Here is an 18,642-nt window from a genome sequence, read left to right as displayed (position 1 = left end):
TCTTGCAAACACATTTCACAACAGTAGAAAGGCTGAGATTATAATTTCAGACTTCAAGAAGTCCACCTTTGGAAAGTGTTCATTTTAGTGATCCTTTGGTGCTAATCCATTGTTGTCCTATGTCTCACTCTTTGGGGACCTTAAAGTTTATGAGAGGATTACCACTGGAATTGAGCCTTTTAGGATTAGAATATGTGTGGCAGGTTGAGAGAGGTTAGGAGGATTGGCATTTACGAAGATATGAAAGAACATTGGGTGTTCCCTAACAAGGAGTTTACAATTTCAGAAATGTAAAGTAAATAAAGTAGGATTGAGAAGAAGGAAGAGAGGAAAAATGTTAGTAAATGGATTGAAGATATATGTGAAAGAGTATGCACATTTTTTATTAATATTATTTCTTTGTTTCTTATATAAATTATAAAGGCATAAAATTGACATAACCATTAATTAATTTAAAACCTATTTATTAATCTGAGAATTTACTATGTGCTTAGCACTCTTCTAGGTAAGATAAGAACACTGACCAAAATGACAAAACTTCATACCCTTATAGTGCTTACATTCTCTTGGGGGAAGCCAGCAATAAACAAACAAATAAAATATACACTATACATAAAAGTGTAAAATGATGTGGAGAAAAATACAGCCTGAGAGGGAGATTGCAATTTAAAATGTAGTTGTCGGGAATGTACTCACTGACAAGGTGACATTTGATCAAAGACCCAAAGGAAGTGAGGCCTATAGATATCTGAGGGGTGAGGGGAGACCCTGTGTCGGTAGCCCTGGCCTCATCCAGGAACTGGTTTGGAAAAACTTTTTGAAAAGACATTTCACTTATTATTTGTAACTTGTTCATGCTCTTTGTATATTGCTTTATATTCCCCACCTCTTATTATGCGTGATATACTTTTTTCTTTTTTTTTTTTTTTTACAGTATAATGTTTCCAGAGCCAACTGCAATAAGATTATCATGTTGTTCACGGATGGAGGAGAAGAGAGAGCCCAGGAGATATTTGCCAAATACAACAAAGACAAAAAAGTGAATCAATTTTATAACATTTTAATTTTAATGTTAATTTAGATGGTTTTTAAAGAGATAGTAGGAGGAGAGTAAAAGGGAAAATTCTTGGTTGAAAACACTGTGTGCCTATTATAAAGTCATACATCTCATGGATTATAAACCATGGCTGAATTAGAAAACCGTTAAGTATTTTTTATGAGATTCGTAAGTACCTTATGACTAATTTGTTAATAAAATAATTTGAGCCTATAGAATTGTATTTGATTCTTATTCTTTGATTTAAGTTGTTCTAAGATAAATTTATATCACTTAATTATTAAAGATTATAGTAATATTCAAATTCCTAAATACTCATAAAAAAGTCTCCACAGACATTATTTTGTAGATTTACAAATAAAGCAGTTTACAACAGCAATACTGCATCCTCATTTGAAGATGATACCTTTCAAGAAAAGAGTTAAGGCAAATCCTTTTATAAGTAAAACATTTTAAAAGTATGCCATTTCAGTAGGCAATGAAGAATGTGAAGATGAGCGTCTTGAGGTTAGAAAATGGTTGTTTTACTTCAGAGGAAAGTACTGTAGAGAAACGATTGTTTTGAAAGTTCACCCATGTAGCTGAACCTGCTGGTAGTGTGGATAATATCAACTGTAACTGTTTTTTCTAGCAGTCCCACCATCAGCTTATTTCAATCTTCTAAGTGACTTCACATTTTATAAGAGAGCAATGATTCTCAACTCGGTTTCCTAAAATGCTAAAGATTCACAAAGAAAAAAAATAAAAATTATAAGCTATTTCCTCTGTTTCAAAAAGTCCAACAGAAATTATACATTTATCCAAAAGAAGACTGCAGGGTAAAATACTATTTCGCTTTGCTTTTAATTGGAATTTTCACCATTTAGAGAGGTATGGCTCATGGTTAGCTCAAATGGATTGTTTTTATACATCTGAGGAATTGAAAAGACAGAAAAATATGAATTAATATACTTGGGAATAGGTTTATTTTTTTGGCAGGAAAAATCTTGTGAATAATGGGGTACAATATTGATGAAAATTTCGGGAACACTTTAAAACACTCTTGGGTACTCTTTAGCCAATATGTTATTTGAAAATGATCAAAGAATTGAAAATGTATACATGCATGTAACTTCAAATTAGTCACAAATCTTTTTAATACTCAACTCTTTGACTACTGCGTATGCTATAAACATGATGTCATATAACATAAGTTTAATGCAAGGGCTTTTTTTAAACACTTGGTGATTTTAATGGTGTAGAAGAGTCATTCCTTTTGAAAAAGTTGATAAGTGGACTGAGCTTATTAATGAACTGTGAATACCTTCAGATGATAACCTGATTTTATGAATATTCCTTTCAAAGAAATTGTCAGAATTAAAAGTAACGAGATGCGGGTGCATTATTCTAATATATAATGTACTTATTTAGTAACTTCTACTCATTGTTCAAAATTCAATGTAGTCATCACCTGGAGGATGTCTCTGACACTCCCTTCCTCCTTCAGGCTTGTTCAGATTCTGTGCTCTGACCCCATAGCACGGTGTATGGAGTCCTACATGTCCCTCACACTGATCCCTCTCCGGATTACAAGGTCCTACATGACTGAGCTTGTGTCTTGTTTAATTTTGAACTCTAGACATCCAGCAGAGAGTTAAGTTTCAAAGATAGTTATCAATACATGACAATAAATAAATTGAGACCAACAAAAGTTGGAAGCATGATTTCTGGTATAGGAAAAATTCATAATTATAGAACATGACTTGGGGCAAGGAATATTCTGCTTATTTAAGTATTCTGAATAATCTAACATTACCGTATTTTCAAGAACTGAAATATAACAAAATTTAACACAAAATTCAACTTGCATGAATATAATAAAAATATATTTATCTCAAAATTCTACTAATTGATCTTACTTTGATAATTTGAAAGAGACTTTTTGGTATCTTATACCTAGTCATAATTTTAAGTATAGTTTATTATCTTATGAAAGGAGTATATATATGCAAGCCCCACTACTTGTATGATTTTTTTTAAGAGATATAAGTTTAAATAAATCATCTTATATTGTGATATCCAAATCAACCACCAGGAATCTAGTTCACCTCTGGATATTTTTCTTCAAAAAGAAAGAATTTCTTAAACAAATATGGCAATGAATTTCACATTCTACATCAGAATTTGTGCCTAAGATAGACCTTGATTTTAAGGAGTACACAAATATTTTTAAAGAAATTTAAATGAAAGAATATAAATGTATAAAAAGAGAAGTAATTTTCATCTAAACTTGTAAAATTCTTTTTCCCTCTTCCAAAACTCTGTTAGCATCCAGGATTAACACAAGAATATGTCTTGGAAGGCATATATCTTAGGGGTTTTGTTTTTCCTTTTTTAAAAACAATACAGGAGTTTTTATGTCATAAGGACAGCAATTGTATTCTAACCTCTATTTTCACAAATTGTTCAATTGATTGAATAAATGAAGAATTTACCAGTGTAAAGCCATTTTTCTATGCATACATCCTAAAAATGTCCAATCTAAATATTATCTTGAAACACTGCTTCTCATCCCCTTCACCTTTTATGAGAACACAACTTTTTAAATAAAGGCTACTTGCAACATACTAAACCATGTAATGAATGATTCATATCACATTTACATTTGTAAAACTAATGCATCTAGTCTTACTCAACAATCCTGCTGTTTGTCTATTGATATATTGACTGCTGTGCTTTAAGGACACACACTTTTCTTAAGGGCACATAACCTTTATTGATGCCAAACCAACTTTGAAAATTAAGTAGTTAGTGCTTAGGTTCTGTGATTTTTAAATAAATGTTATTTTTATCTAACATAAAAATTAAGATGTTCTTGGAATTAGATATTTTATTGTTTATGTTATTCTAATTTCAGTGGCTGTCGTAAAGTTCTGTGATATATGCACTTCTGTGTATACATACCTACATACAAGGTCTATCCATACCCATTTATATCTATTTTAGAGGGACACCCGCTCTGTCCATTGTATCTCCAGAAACAAGGAACCGTGTTTGTAACTTTGGCATGAGCTCTCTTATGTAAAGTGGTCTGAGTACAAGCCAACAATTGAGAAGTAAATGAGGGGTGAGGAAGTAGAAATCTAAATATAAACCATTTTTTTCTAACGTCTTTGCAAATTTGCTAAGAAATATTGGAAAAAAAAATAATACAGTCAACTCCAAATCAAGTTGTGTACACACACACATATATACACATACACACAAGCACCGTATATTTGTGTTTTTTTGTGAGTTTTTGTTTGTTTTTTTAAGGAAGATTAGCCCTGAGCTAACTGCTGCCAATCCTCCTCTTTTTGCTGAGGAAGACTGGCCCTGAGCTAACATCTGTGCCCATCTTCTTCTACTTTATACATGGGACGCCTACCACAGCATGACTTGCCAAGCAGTGCCATGTCCGCACCCAGGATCAGAACCAGCAAACCCCGGGCCGCCAAAGCGGAACGTGCATGCTCAGCTGCCGAGCCACCGGGCTGGTCCCTGTTTGTTTTTTTAAGATGGAAGAGCTAATTCATTATTATATGTTATAGGTTAATGAAGGGATCCACAGATAGAAAGCTGAGAGATACAAAACAGAGAAAGAATAATTGATGGAGATCTTTGAAAGAGGAGGGATTGAGAGAGATAACATCATATATTTCTGAATTGGACAAGTAGGAATGCTATTTCTGGAAACATTGCTGTACTACATGTTATATGTACTCTACTTTCAGTTCAGTGTCTTCCCACGTCTTCTAATGTGGGAAAACTTTGTTAAACAAACAAAATATTCATCCCTTGGTATTTCATGTTCTGTATCCACTAACAGTGAAAACAGATGATGGCAACCATTTTTAATTCAGTTATGTTTTCTAGTGTATTTATATTTTGTCAAGACATTTCATAGTTTATTTATGTTAAGGGCATATGTGTGCATAGAGTGTGTATATGTACATACTAAAAATAATGTGTATATGCATAAAAGGGAATTTTTACCATCTTCAAATATGACTTCAAATGCTTCTGGATGAATTGAGGAATCATTTCTAACTTCCCCTCATTCAAAATTCCCTACCTCACACCCAACCATCCTCTCTGAGAGATTTGCAGCCTACAGATACTGATATAAAAGATAATTATCTATGCTTGTCATCTAAGGATGTGTATGACAAATTAATTCTATATGGGCAAAATTAATATTCATTACATAATTTTCAACTCAGAATTTCACTATTCACATTATCTTTCAAATGGCCAATGTGTAAAAATGAAATTTGATAGATTTAATAAAATATTAACTTTCGATACTCTTAAAAATTCTTTGATTATAACTATTTTAAAACACCTGCTTTTTAAAAGTCCACTTGTAACATAAAAATATCAAAATTACAAAGTCAGAAAGAAAGTTTGATGAGCTTTCAAAGAAAAAGATATTTGAAAACTACTCGTAGAATCCTACTTTTTCCCCAAGCCTCTTGCTTGGCATTAGTGTGGCTGCTGCATGCTTCAATTACACTCATTTTTCATCCCGAGGACATCAGAAATCATTTAGAGCAACCCAGGTAGATGTGATGAGGTACATCCGGCGAGCTGATGAATGAAGCTGCAGATAGACAGTCCGATTTAACGAGGCCAAAAGTTTTGAGAATCAGAACAAAATGTTTGGGTTCTTTTGTGAAATGTAGTACTCTTGAGAATTAATCTACCTGATTATAGATAGGTGCAGCTTTAAAACTGAATCCATGTTAATCTTTTCTCACAGCTGTTCCAAATTAAAATGCATTCACTTTCTAATCTTTACCTGCAGCAACACCATTCCTTAGGGCTCACCCATGTGTACAAGACTTCCTTAAAAATGGTGCCAAAACGAAAATGAACTATATCATGGAATCCAAACAAATGAATAAAGGAAAGTAAAACCAGACACAGAGTTGAAAGCTAATTCCCAGGCCTAGCCATATTAAAGTATGTGCCTTTCTGTAGAACAGCTAGGAGATCGGCTGGCAAGACACACTTAAGGATGTCTAGCTAACTAGAAAATAGTTCTCTGAGTCTTAGCTTAATTCTGAGGATGAATGAAAAAATGAAAAGGCATTCAAAATTAATAAAATGAAAATTTCAAAATAACTAATGAATTGAATGAGAAGAACAAATTGAAAAAAGCATATAATAGATATAAAATAAATTTCAAAATAAAGAATGCATAGCTAAAGTTATAATCACTTGGATTATTGTTTTTTAAATTTTTTAAAAAGTGATTGAAAAAGTCTTTGCTATTTTTCTGTCAGATCCAAAGTAGAAAGAAATAATTTATAGCCTACAAAAATCTAAAGCAAGTCACAAATGATTGACTATGTGTATGTTTTATATAGTAAGAGTGAAAATTGTCAATTAGTTTTTCAACAGATGGCAGGGAAAATAATTCACTGCCTTCTCCACTGTATCTGCCTGCCTTCTCCATCAGGCAAGAACGAAGCCTTTGGAAGGAATGTTCAAACATATGATACTAAACGGCATTCAGACTTGTAAAATATTTAATACTGTTTGACACATGCACTGCTTCCAAACAGTTTCATTTCAGATATTTTGCTACTTTAAACAGTTGCCGAAATATTTTCAGCTTTAAAATAGGAATTATACTTTTATTTATAAAAATGAAATATTTATGCTAGAATTACTGTATCGCTGTATATACTGTATAACTACAGTGTAACATTGAGTCTACCAATAGAGAGGTCATCAGCTTGGAAAGGCATGATGTGTGTGTGTGTGTGTGTGTGTGTCCTTGTCTCTGACAGATTTACTGACATTCGTTTCTCTTTGAATAAAATTAATGTTGACAATTAATGCCCTAAACTAAGGAAAATCTTATCAGGTAACTTTTCTTCAGGTTTAAGCAATATTACCTCCATGCATTTTATAGAGTCTTTAGTACCTAAAACAAATCTAATGAAAAATGAGATTAAATATGACATTAAGCACAAAATATGTAACATGACATAAATCTTAGAGTGCAGAAAATGCACTTGAAATAATTTCTAGGTAGAATTGTACAACCCAGAATTAGGATTGTCCATTATTTATGTTAAAATGCCATACCAGAAAAGGCGCTTTGTTCTGCTTTTTCTGTAATTGCCTTCTCAGATTAAGAACTCTGCTTCCAATGTGTCTCTGTAGAGGAGTCTTCCCTGCTCAGTCTCTCTAGGGCACTTCCCTTTCCCCAGACACCTCCTTTGTCACTCTCTATTTCAGCACCCTCTTTCCTATTTGTTTTCTTTCTTCTAGATTACTGTTTTTGATTATTGTAATTATGTATTTGTTCACTTTTTATTTTGAACTCTCTTCTATTATAAGATCCATGAGTAGGAGCTTTGTTAGTTTGTAAACCTGCCATTGAATCCTTAGAGGCTAGCACAGGACTTGAAGCACAGTAGTTACTAATATTTACTGATAGTTTGGACATATTGGTAAATATGCAACAAATATACTTCTAAGGTTAACTATAAGAAACTCACAAATGTTAGAAAAAACTCAATAGCTTTGTTCTTTTAAAAATCATTTAAAACAATAATTTTGCCTGTATAATTGGAATGTGGAGTAAAATTGATATTCCACTCTTGGCATATGTCATCTTGTAAATAGAGAAGGCTTAAGTTTATATAAAGAATGATTGTATTGATGGTGCCTTTCCATTCACCCTAATCAGTCCAACACATAGTTTTTCATGAGTATTCTTATTATTACTGTCAGAAATATTTGGCATTACCCAAGAAGAACATCTGAAATTAATCATCATATAGCTTATTTTCTCTCAGCTGAGGTAGTCTTTGCGGAGCTACAAGTTGCTTGGAAATGCAGTGTGCCCACAGCTTATTCCTCCTTTATCAAGTACTATGAGTGCATGCAGAAGGAAGGGCAATCCGAAATTACTTCCTTATAATCTGATAATGTGAGAGTGATTCATTATAGTTGTGGTAAACTTAAAAATACCAATATAATCCTAAGGAAGGTATCTGTATTACGCACCCATATGTAAGACGTGAGAAAAATATCAGCTTAGTTTTTAAGATCATGTATGCAAAACCTACGTGACTGCTACATTTTATTTTTCTTTTTAAAGTTTTTTGTGTTATTTACTTGAAAAAATTCAACAGACGCTGATTAAATTCTTGCCTCTGTCAGATCCTGGGAAATTTTATATAGATATATTTCATATGGATGCAATGGTATTTACACAATATTGGTCCTTTTTCTTCAGAGTTCATTGTAAATGTAGGAAAGTAAGCTGAATTTGTTCCTCTAGAAAGGTGTTATTTTGAGTTACTTTAAGTTCTTTTTTGAAGAATGAATGGCTAATATCCTACTAATGGAAAACATTACCTCATTGAATTCTGGTAGCTTGACTGTATTTGATGTAATCATCATCATCTTCATTCTCATCATCATCATCTTCTTCATTACCATAGCTAATATTTATTTAGTTTATGATTTTCCATATAATATAAATGCTTTACATGTATCATTTCATTTACAACTGAAATAGTAATATGATAAAAGTATTATTACCGTCAACATCATCCCCATTTTGGAAATAAAACCAAAATTTGAGAAGTAATGTAACTTGTTGAAAGTCACATGACTACTAAGTGGCAGTCAAGAATTCAAATGATCTACAGTCCCAATTTCATAACCTCCTGTGGAATGTACTTGGCTGGCCATCCATCACTCTCTTTCTCCTGGGTAGCCCTGTCGCTATGCCAATGGACCTGGGTGGTCGTCTGTCTCTCTTTCTCCCAGGCAGCCCTGTGGCCATGCCAATCATCATCTGACCACACAGGAGTCTTTCTTCTAGTTGGACAGCAAGACTTTACCAGTAAGAGACATGCTTCTCATAGCCTTAACACACAGGCTAAGATGGATTAAACTAAGCCGTCAAAACTCTGCAGGCTGCAAGTACTTTTCAGATCATCAAGCTTTATAAATATAAGTGTGAAAGGTGAATTTGGACACCTTTATTTATTTCATAATGGTATAAAACTAGAGATATGCATTAGTCAGATGCTCTAGATTCTGGTCTATTTGTGGAATTCTGTAGAATTTTCACCACTGTAGAATTCTGTTCTAAAATATTCAGTCCAATCTAGTATTTATATAGGCTTAATGCCAAAAATTTTAGTACATACAGTAAATTAATAAAACTCATTTCTGACATCATTTTTCTGTCATGTTTCGTTAGCTAAAGTTTTAATTTTAGTTTTATTGGCATCCTTTCTTCATAGTCTCATTTTCATTATTCCTTGGAGATTTGCCTATTGTATATTAAACTTGAACTCTGGGTAACTGATAATTGTTGAGGTGACAGTTTCCAGTAACTGGGTTCTGCTGGGAAACAAGAAATTCCTATGGCTTTTTAAAATAGGTTGACCCTGTGGCTTTGGAAAAATCTTAATTGAAGACAAGTATTTTAGTCTTCAACAAACAAAACAAAACAAAATAAAAAACAGGATTAGCAGAAGTCCAGAGTTGTAGGATTAAGTTATAAATCAGTAGTATATTATGGAACAAATCAGTAATCCATTTTTTAATAACCAGATTTGCTGTTAATTAAAAATTTTCTGTAATCAAGTAGGCCAGGCTTGACATATCAACTTTATAGTACTGGAATTGAGATATTCTGTTCAGAGAAAAATTGGTTTTTGAAACACCTCAAGGCAAAATTTTGTAAATTTGCAAATAATAAAGACTGATTTTTAATTAAGTTTAATTTTATTAAATAGGTTCTTAAATTACTATTGCCTTTATGAATATACTTATGTAACTAAGCATGGGTCAAGAATTATGAGAAATTTTTTTCATTCCCTAGGAATAATGCAGTACTTAAATCATATATGTATTAAGTATAATTTATTTTGCCTGGAAAAGTTTTTTTCAACTCCATTAAACAAGTCTGCATAATATAAAATGAAATGATTAAGAATTTACTATGATGTAAGTATAATGAAACTGCCCAAATTACAAAACACAAGACAACTACCAGCCCAGTTTTGGTTCTGCTCTATTGTAATGAACTGATTTGTATGTTAGAACACACCAAAGCTTGTCTTAGATCCTTCTGGTAAGAAGTTGAGACCACTTATTTGGCTGTTCACTTTTTTTCATTTAATAAATATTTGCTTCCATTTATATGTAAAGCACTACAATAGACGCAATAGATACAGTAGTGCAATCATGGAACTGTTTTAACCCAACCCCGTGTTTATTCAATACTACCTTCCCATGTTATTTCTGTTAAAGATCTGAGCTCCAGCATTATGAAAAATATTTTTCAAAGCCTTTCTATAACTGCATATGTTTCATATATGACCCTCACAGAAGTAAACATTTTGAAACATTAGCCTATCTAAAGTCACACAGATTGCTTGAGGAACATTTACCAAATTTTCTAGGATCATTTCACTTAAAACATAATGCATTTGTTGCATGAATCTAGTATTGTGATTATAAATGTACTTCTAGGCGTGAGTAAAGGAATGTTTTCTCCACAAAAGTTGACTTTGCCTTGCTGTAGACAGAGTGTAGAGTAACTAATTTACACAATTGAAATTTTAGATGAAGTATGTCACTTGTGTGACTTCCTATTAAGTATTTCAAGATATTTTGTATGTCATTTTATTTGTTTTTATGTAAGATCATGCAAATGCACTAATAAGAAAAGAACTCTAAAAGTATACATCTTTGAGAATGTAATTTACCTTGATTTTTAAATTGTGCATATTTCAAGGCATCACTTTATTTTTTCTTTCTCCCAAATTATAGCTTAATAAAAACTGTGAAAGTAAACACGTGGAAAACATCAGAAGAATGGGGAGATGGTGATCATCTCTGTGGATTTTGGCATCTGGAATTTTAGAATTAGTTCATTGACTGTTCCACAGGGTGGCAGTAATAGAGTATGTAATAGAAGGAAGACTAGCTACAATTCTAAGTGGAAAGTTATTGCACAAAAAATGTTTTTTAAATTTCACCAATTTATTATGTACATGTACTATAAAATGTATGCTGCACGTTTATGAAATCAATGAAGTTAAAATTCTTATTACATGATTAGCCAAAATATGTAAAGCAAAATCAAATTAAGCATGGGTATGGCATCTGGAATTGAAATAATGTTTATATTGATTTTTTCATTATCATATAAAGAATTAAGAATTTTCAGTGATTTATATTAAACTTTTTCTCAACTAAATATATATTTTTAAATCTTTTCTGAAAATTCTAAGATAGTCTATAAAATCATTAAATATATACATGTGTTTTGTGTGCATGTATGTGTATACAACACACACACACACCCTGAGATACAAATAAGCATCTTGGATATATTAGAAAGATTTTGTAAATATTGTATGGCAGTTGCAGAAATTATAAAAAGAAGGTTGCATTTGTAATTCTTAAGATTCTGGTAACCACTAAGAGGAAAATTTCAGAAAAATAGTGTCTTTAAAAATGTCTACATCAAGGCAAATAAAAATTGGGACAAGGGGTACAAATTATACATTTATAATATGGGAATGACTCAGTCAGTTAATGTAGCTACTAATGTTCAAATAGGCAAGGACCTATGTGAAAGAGAACAGAGACCAAAAAAAATTAGTGTTTAAAAATTTTATAAAATTATAATTAATTGTGAACGGATTGTACACTTCCACACCAAACACTGATCCAAGGTCCTTGACTTGGACAACCTTTGAGGGCTCCACGTAGGCAAACCATGGGAGTTAGGCAAAACGTTTGTAGTAAAATAAATAAAGCAACAAACTTCTTTTACTAGTCTGACTTTTAACCAAGTGTTTATTTGGACTATTTGATGACTAACATCGGTCAAAATAATCACACTGTGTGTGTCTAAGTGTAGCCTCTATGTTATTAAAAATAACTTCCAATAACAATAATAACAATGATTATATATATGTCTCTTACCTTCCAGAGACATAGATATAATAATTATTTTAGTCTTATTTCTTTTTACTGAGAAGTACTTTATGTAAAATATTTTACTAGAACACTGTTGTGGTAACAGGATCAACTAGACAAAGCAGTGCTTTAAATTGAAAATTTGAGACGTGTTTTCAAATGGTAATTATGATGAAGATCTCCAAGTGCTTTCTGGAGCATCTGGATTATTTCTCTGCCCTGAATTCATATGACTATTGTTTAAGGTATGGCAGTTAAATTGTATTATCAATAGGGTGGCCAACCTTTTTATAAAAATATTCTATTTAGGAATAAGTTCCACTGTGTAAGTAGTAACACAACAATGAAATATACAGACAGCCCCAAAAATTACCCAATTGAAGAATTTAAGAAAATGAACTTTTTGCATTTTGAGCAATCGAGAGAGAGAAAGAGACAAAAGAGAGGTGGATAAGTCTCACCAACTTCTGCTGTTAACCTAGAAGAAGTCATTTCTCCTTACAACTTGAGGTGATTAAAACTCAGAGGTGTCCACTAAATGGCTTCCTACATAACTAGCTAAGGCAATCCTAGAAGACTTAAGGGGAGCTCACATAAAAATTTACAAGTGAAAAAGCAGCATCCCCAATGTACATTTTAGGGCAAGGATTGTTATGATGTGATTTCTGTGTGGCCAAGACCAGTAAAAAGAACAGAGAACAGATGTGAAGTCTCTTTTGAGATTTGTGCTCTGCAATCATGTGCAAAAGATGAAACAGACAAAACAATTAGAAAATTTCAATTCAAACAGTCAATCAACATGAATTAGGGAAAAGCTTTTAACATAGTTCAAACCAGAACATGAATTCGTGGAAAAGTGATCTTCCGCACGTTTATCTTTAGAAAAAGCTAAAATGTTGAACTTAGAATCTTGATTTACCTAGATCGCTAAATTGCTAAATTGGTATAAGTCAATATATGTTAAATAGCCATTTTATTAAATGTTTGTTAACATCATTGAATTTATCCTCTAAACATTTATACTATTATTTAAATCCAATGGCTTCCAATAAATATTAATTTGCTGCAATTTACAAACTATCTCAATTGAATTTTTTAATATTTGCATATGTTATAGCATGTTAGAAACAGTCAATATTTTGATTCTTTTTTAAAAATTCTGGGAGCTTAAAATATTTATCTATATATGCTAGTCATCTTTTATAGAAAATAAGAAATATAACTAACATAATCATACATGTGCATGCTAAATATTTCCATGGTGTGAAAGTAGTGAAACCATCACTAAGTTTAATTGCCTTAAGCAACTAAAAGTACAATGACCTCCTTTCTGTAGACATTTTTATAGCCACACACCTATGAAATTGGGATATTTGTTCTTTTGCAGTGACTAGATATGTGGATAATATGTTTTAACCAGGTGAGACAGGTAAAGTTGTGGTTGGACCTGAAAGATGCCATTTCTACTAAATGAAACCTTAGTCATGATCCCTCCACATGATGAGGGTATGGCGCAGGCACCTACCACTAATTTAAATGTAGTAACTGCAGTCCATGTTTAGAGTAGGTTATGTGGTTTCCCTCTGGTGCCTTCCTGAATGTTTTACTGGCCTCGATTTTTCTTGTCACATAAATCAACCGAAAAACGTGCTTTTATTTATTTTTTACTTCAACTATTTTGTTTTGCCATTCGATTAAATTGCATGCAGCCTAACAGATAGCTACTTTTCAATTCTCCAGGTACGTGTATTCACGTTTTCAGTTGGTCAACATAACTATGACAGAGGACCTATTCAGTGGATGGCCTGTGAAAATAAAGGTAACAGATCTGTTTTCTTGACCACATTTTATTAGAAGAAAAATAACTTGGTAGTTGTTAGTTCTATGTATTATGATTTAAAATAATCTAAAGTTGTAGCTAGTTTTTATAGGAATTAAGGCAAGAATAAGATGTGGAACATGTTTTCTATAGAGAAAACACAATACAGCAAACTTTGACATTAGTGTTACGTTATAAAAATTCAGACTTCTGATCATATTATTGTATATTCACAAAGGGATATATTTTATTGAGTGATACTTAATGATGCTCATCAAATATAGCCTTACATGAAAAAATTAAGAATGAAAAAAAATCTGAATTATGTAAAACTTAGATATAAGAAAGTGTAACATCTATGTATATTTTTTCTCTGAATGGTTAAATTATTGTTTTTTTTAATGTCTTTGTGTACATTCCTAGGTAATTCATATTTTGTGTAGTGAGCCCATATTTCCTTTGTACTCAGAAAAAACAAGACGTTACTTGAAAAATAAACTGTGATCACACAGCAATAAAAATAACCTAAATTTATCCTGAAAGTTATATTTAGGCAAACATTTGATATACATATAATGATTATCTGATACACATTATCATGCATCTTTAATAATTTCTACAATGAAAAAAATATTTTTAATGACCCCACATTCCCTACTACTTTGTAGAAAGTAACATTTATTTTATACAATCTGAGAGATGTAGTGAAATTTCTCATAAAGCCTGTGCATTTGTTATGAATAATCAAACATTTTCCAAATTTATCAGTGGTGTTGGTCTTTTAGTGTTTACTAAATTAAAGTGAAAAAATGCTCTTTTCTCCTACAAAGCCATGAAATAATTTTGTATCCTTTTATTATAATATAAATATGTATATATGTTTCAGGTTATTATTATGAAATTCCTTCCATTGGAGCAATAAGAATCAATACTCAGGTATGGTTATTTAAAACTTTTTTACACTATTTTTTCAAAGCCTAACATATTTATATTCTGCTTTTAAATATGTTCAATATGGAGAAAATAAGTGAAAATGCAGAAATTCATATATTACATTTGTAACAAAATACTATATTTGTAACAAAATGATGAGTATCCTGGTAATGTATTGGTTTTTACTTCATTAATATTCCAAGGGTTTTCAAACATCTAAAACTCACATAAAAAAAAGAGTGTATTGTTCTTAGATGTTAAAAACATCATATAAAGTAAGTAAAATTTCCTAATAATCTCATGTCATGTAATTTGTACTTGGTTCTATTACAAATCATTGAAATAAATTTCTTCAAGTTGTAGGTACCACATAGAAAATTAAACAATAATTATTTTGCACAAATTATACAAGGTCCTGGTCAGAATTTAGATACATTCCAAATAACCTGTCTAGATATATTTACCTATTTAAAATACACTTACAACAGGGAAATGATTTTTCTACAACCATTCAGTTGAAATAGATTTCTGTTTTATAGATTAAAGCAATTATTTTCATCTAAATATATATTATTTTTAAATATTCTTAACTTCCTATTTAAAATCATTATTCAATTTTAAACATAACTGAGGATCCACAAAATAGAGCAAGTCAAAATTTAGCATAAATAACACGGCATTTGTGGAAACAGATATTGAATATGTTGAATGTTGAAATGAAACAGCGGCTATATTTGATTTGAGTCTGATGTCTAGATTTGGCACAGTTTTCATTAATATTTCAATATGTTTAACTGTAGTTTTGAATTTCAGCCAAACAATCTTTGATATGAAAACAAGTATGTGGCTGCTTTATTATTTCAAATTTGTGCAGTTCCATCCAGTAAATCACAAAGCTTTAAATAGTTTAGGTTAACATAAAACAATTCACAAGGAACGTATTTCACTTATCATTGGCTGTACCTCAGAAATAGAATGTCTTGATTGTTGCTAGAAAAGAACTGGGGTAGGTATAATGTCCAAATAATATATGTCAAATATTGTTGATTCAAAATATGTAGACATACCATTTATGGCGTACCCAAAGTAGGAATTAAAAGATTATGTAGTTACCCTCTTAATAATTTTGATTCCAGCTTCATTTTTAACTCTAGATAATTTTTCCCTTGTGAAGATGTTATTTTTTAACATGGCATTCCTAGTTTTCAATTCCCCTCTTTTTCTTCATAACTAGGAATATTTGGATGTCCTGGGAAGACCAATGGTTTTAGCAGGAGACAAAGCTAAGCAAGTCCAGTGGACAAATGTGTACCTGGATGCACTGGTAAGAGGTTGGCTGTTCAACCAAAGACTGTATAACAAAAGCACACAGCTGATTTCTACTTCTTACTAGGTGACATTTCTTCTTTCCTCTTCATTAAACCTTTTCTAAAATTCCTTTATCACAGCGTTCTTTGCTAGGATTTAGATAGTTTACACTAAAGCCTAGACTTGTGTATAGTTGAGAATCACAAAGTGTTATTTTATTTTCTAGTTGATCCGTTGAGAATGTAGATTTCCAACCTAGAATCTTGAATTTATGGGAATTTCAATAACTTTTCAAATTATTATGTAAAAAATGCTGAAAGTCAAGAGAATTAGTTCCTGTTACTGCATATTTTGAACAATAATTTTGAAGAAAGTATTTTTAAAGTAGACTTCAGCCAACAGAAACATGTATAGCCTCCATAACTCAAGCCAGACTCAACAAACTCAGAAGTACATGCAGACGGGCAAAAAATTACCCTACTCTGAAATCATCACAAACCTAATCACCTCTTCATGTATAATCTCTTGCTTTAGATTCAACTCCAGATATTTATGGAAATAGGCCATTGAGGTGATCAAATCTGGTACAAAGTAACAAAAACGTCTTAAGTTGTCCATTGCACAATCGAAATTTTAGTACAGGCATTCCATCATATTTCAAAGTGGTAGTTCTTAACTGGGAATGATTTTGTTCCTCACAGGTTATTTGGAAATATCTATAGATATTTTTAATTGCCATGACTGGAGTGGGTAGGGGTTGCTACTGGCATGTAATGGATAGAGGCCAGGGATGGTGCTAAACATCCTACAATGCACAAGACACCTCCCTCCCCACAGACACACAACAAATATCCGGCTCAAAACATCAGTAGAGCTGAAGTTGAGAAATCTTGTTTTAACGTAATTTTTACTTTTCTGATATGAAAGTTATAGATAGTAATTATCATACTTTAGATTTATTCACATGCTTAATCTTAATAAGAAAGCTTTATTAATGATTTTACTAATGTAATATATTGGAGAGAATCAAAATACTAAGCCCTGAAAAGTAAATGCTGATTCAATAACCCTTTTTCCTACTTGGAAATTATATGTTCAATTAGATGCTGATACTACTTTTCTGAATGCAGGGATGAACCCAAAGGGCAAAATGCAATCCGTTTAGAATTGCTTATCATTTGGTTCTTGTAAAATAAACATATAAAGGAAGTTAGAAGAAGAATAGGCACTATTAGCAGCAGCCTTGCATGCTGAGAAAGATAAAGTGAAGCTTGCTTACCTCAAGTCTTAGCTAAAATTACTGTCCAGTGTTCTTTCTTGACATCACGTATTTATTTAAGGTCACATGGTCATCTAAAGCTATGGTCAAAATGTTTCGCTTTTCCAAATCTATAACAGGACAGAGTATGATAGGAGGAGTCAACAATTATGCCCTGTTGTATGTCCTATGACCAGAAGTTCATTAACCAGCATGTCTGCATTGTTGGTAAGGTTCTCACTGATAGCACAAATGACATCAAGAAGAAATTTTCGTTTTAAATATGCTGTTCTATAAGCTGAAACTAAATGTAAAACAAGAAAAAAAATGAGGCACATGAATGGGTTATTCAGTGGACATGTGGAGTTTTCTTTTTACTGACTGCAGAAGGAAAGGTGACCCATCTTGTATATCCAATTATTTATTTATAATCTTTGCACATAGCAGATTCAAAATATATGCTGGTCAAATTAACAGTTAAGAAGGAAGATGTAAAAATATTCTAAGACAAATGTAATAAATGAGCAAAATGAAAAGGGCTCTGGAAATTCAGAAGAAAGTAGCCATATATTGGGGAATGGAGTAGGGTGAAGTTAAAGAGATGGTGACATTATTTAGCTGAACATGTGAGTCCAGGTAAGGTTTCTGCAGTTGGTGATGAGAACTGAAACCACACAAAGGGAGTACAGTATGAAAGTTGTGGAAATGCTGGGTATACTGAAGGAGTGATACCTCAGTCACTTTTGGAGATAATGGGAAATAAGGACAGAAACAAGACTGGGACAATATTGTGGACGGTTCCTTTTATTTGAGAGATAAAGTGAGGTTCTTTGTTTAAAAAGAGAGAGATCGAAAAGAGTTTGACTCTAGAAAATAAATATCAAATAAACTCCAGAAGAGCAGAAATCTTATTTAAGTTGTCTTTTTTATCCTCTAGAGATTTGTACAATGTCTAGGAATGGAGTACAATTTTTTTGTCTGCTTAATAAATGAGGGAGAAAATTAAAGTTGGACCAATGAGTTCATCCATGAATTTGTTTAAAATGTTAGAAGTCTAGTATCTCATTTTAGGACACAAATTAGCATATTTAGAAGCAAATTATGTATTCTATATAGATGCAAAAGTGATGCAAAGAAAAAGGTTGTAGCCATATATACCTTATCTTATACCATGTTAGTATTTGTAAAACTAAGCATATACGTTAGAACTCAAATAGGAAATTTGCCAAAAGGAATCTTTCCTGAATTTTCTTTTGGATACTAATTTTATTAATT

General features: G+C 31.8%; 1 protein-coding gene across 5 annotated transcripts in view; it reads left to right on the top strand.

Annotated features, from left to right (window-relative positions):
* Positions 1-18,642, top strand: part of CACNA2D1 (calcium voltage-gated channel auxiliary subunit alpha2delta 1) — a 516,254-nt gene that overhangs the window by 428,300 nt on the left and 69,312 nt on the right. For all 5 annotated transcript variants that reach the window (XM_046669483.1, XM_046669485.1, XM_046669484.1 and 2 more), the window contains 4 exons: positions 935-1,039; positions 13,790-13,868; positions 14,755-14,804; positions 16,036-16,125. In XM_046669483.1, coding sequence (XP_046525439.1) covers positions 935-1,039; positions 13,790-13,868; positions 14,755-14,804; positions 16,036-16,125 — 324 coding nt within the window. The remainder of the gene's footprint in view (positions 1-934; positions 1,040-13,789; positions 13,869-14,754; positions 14,805-16,035; positions 16,126-18,642) is intronic.

This window comes from Equus quagga, chromosome 8 (assembly GCF_021613505.1).
Source record: "Equus quagga isolate Etosha38 chromosome 8, UCLA_HA_Equagga_1.0, whole genome shotgun sequence".
In the NCBI taxonomy this organism is placed as follows: domain Eukaryota; kingdom Metazoa; phylum Chordata; class Mammalia; order Perissodactyla; family Equidae; genus Equus; species Equus quagga.
The sequence above is the reverse complement of the archived record's forward strand: the minus strand, read 5'-3'. Positions and strand labels throughout refer to the sequence as shown.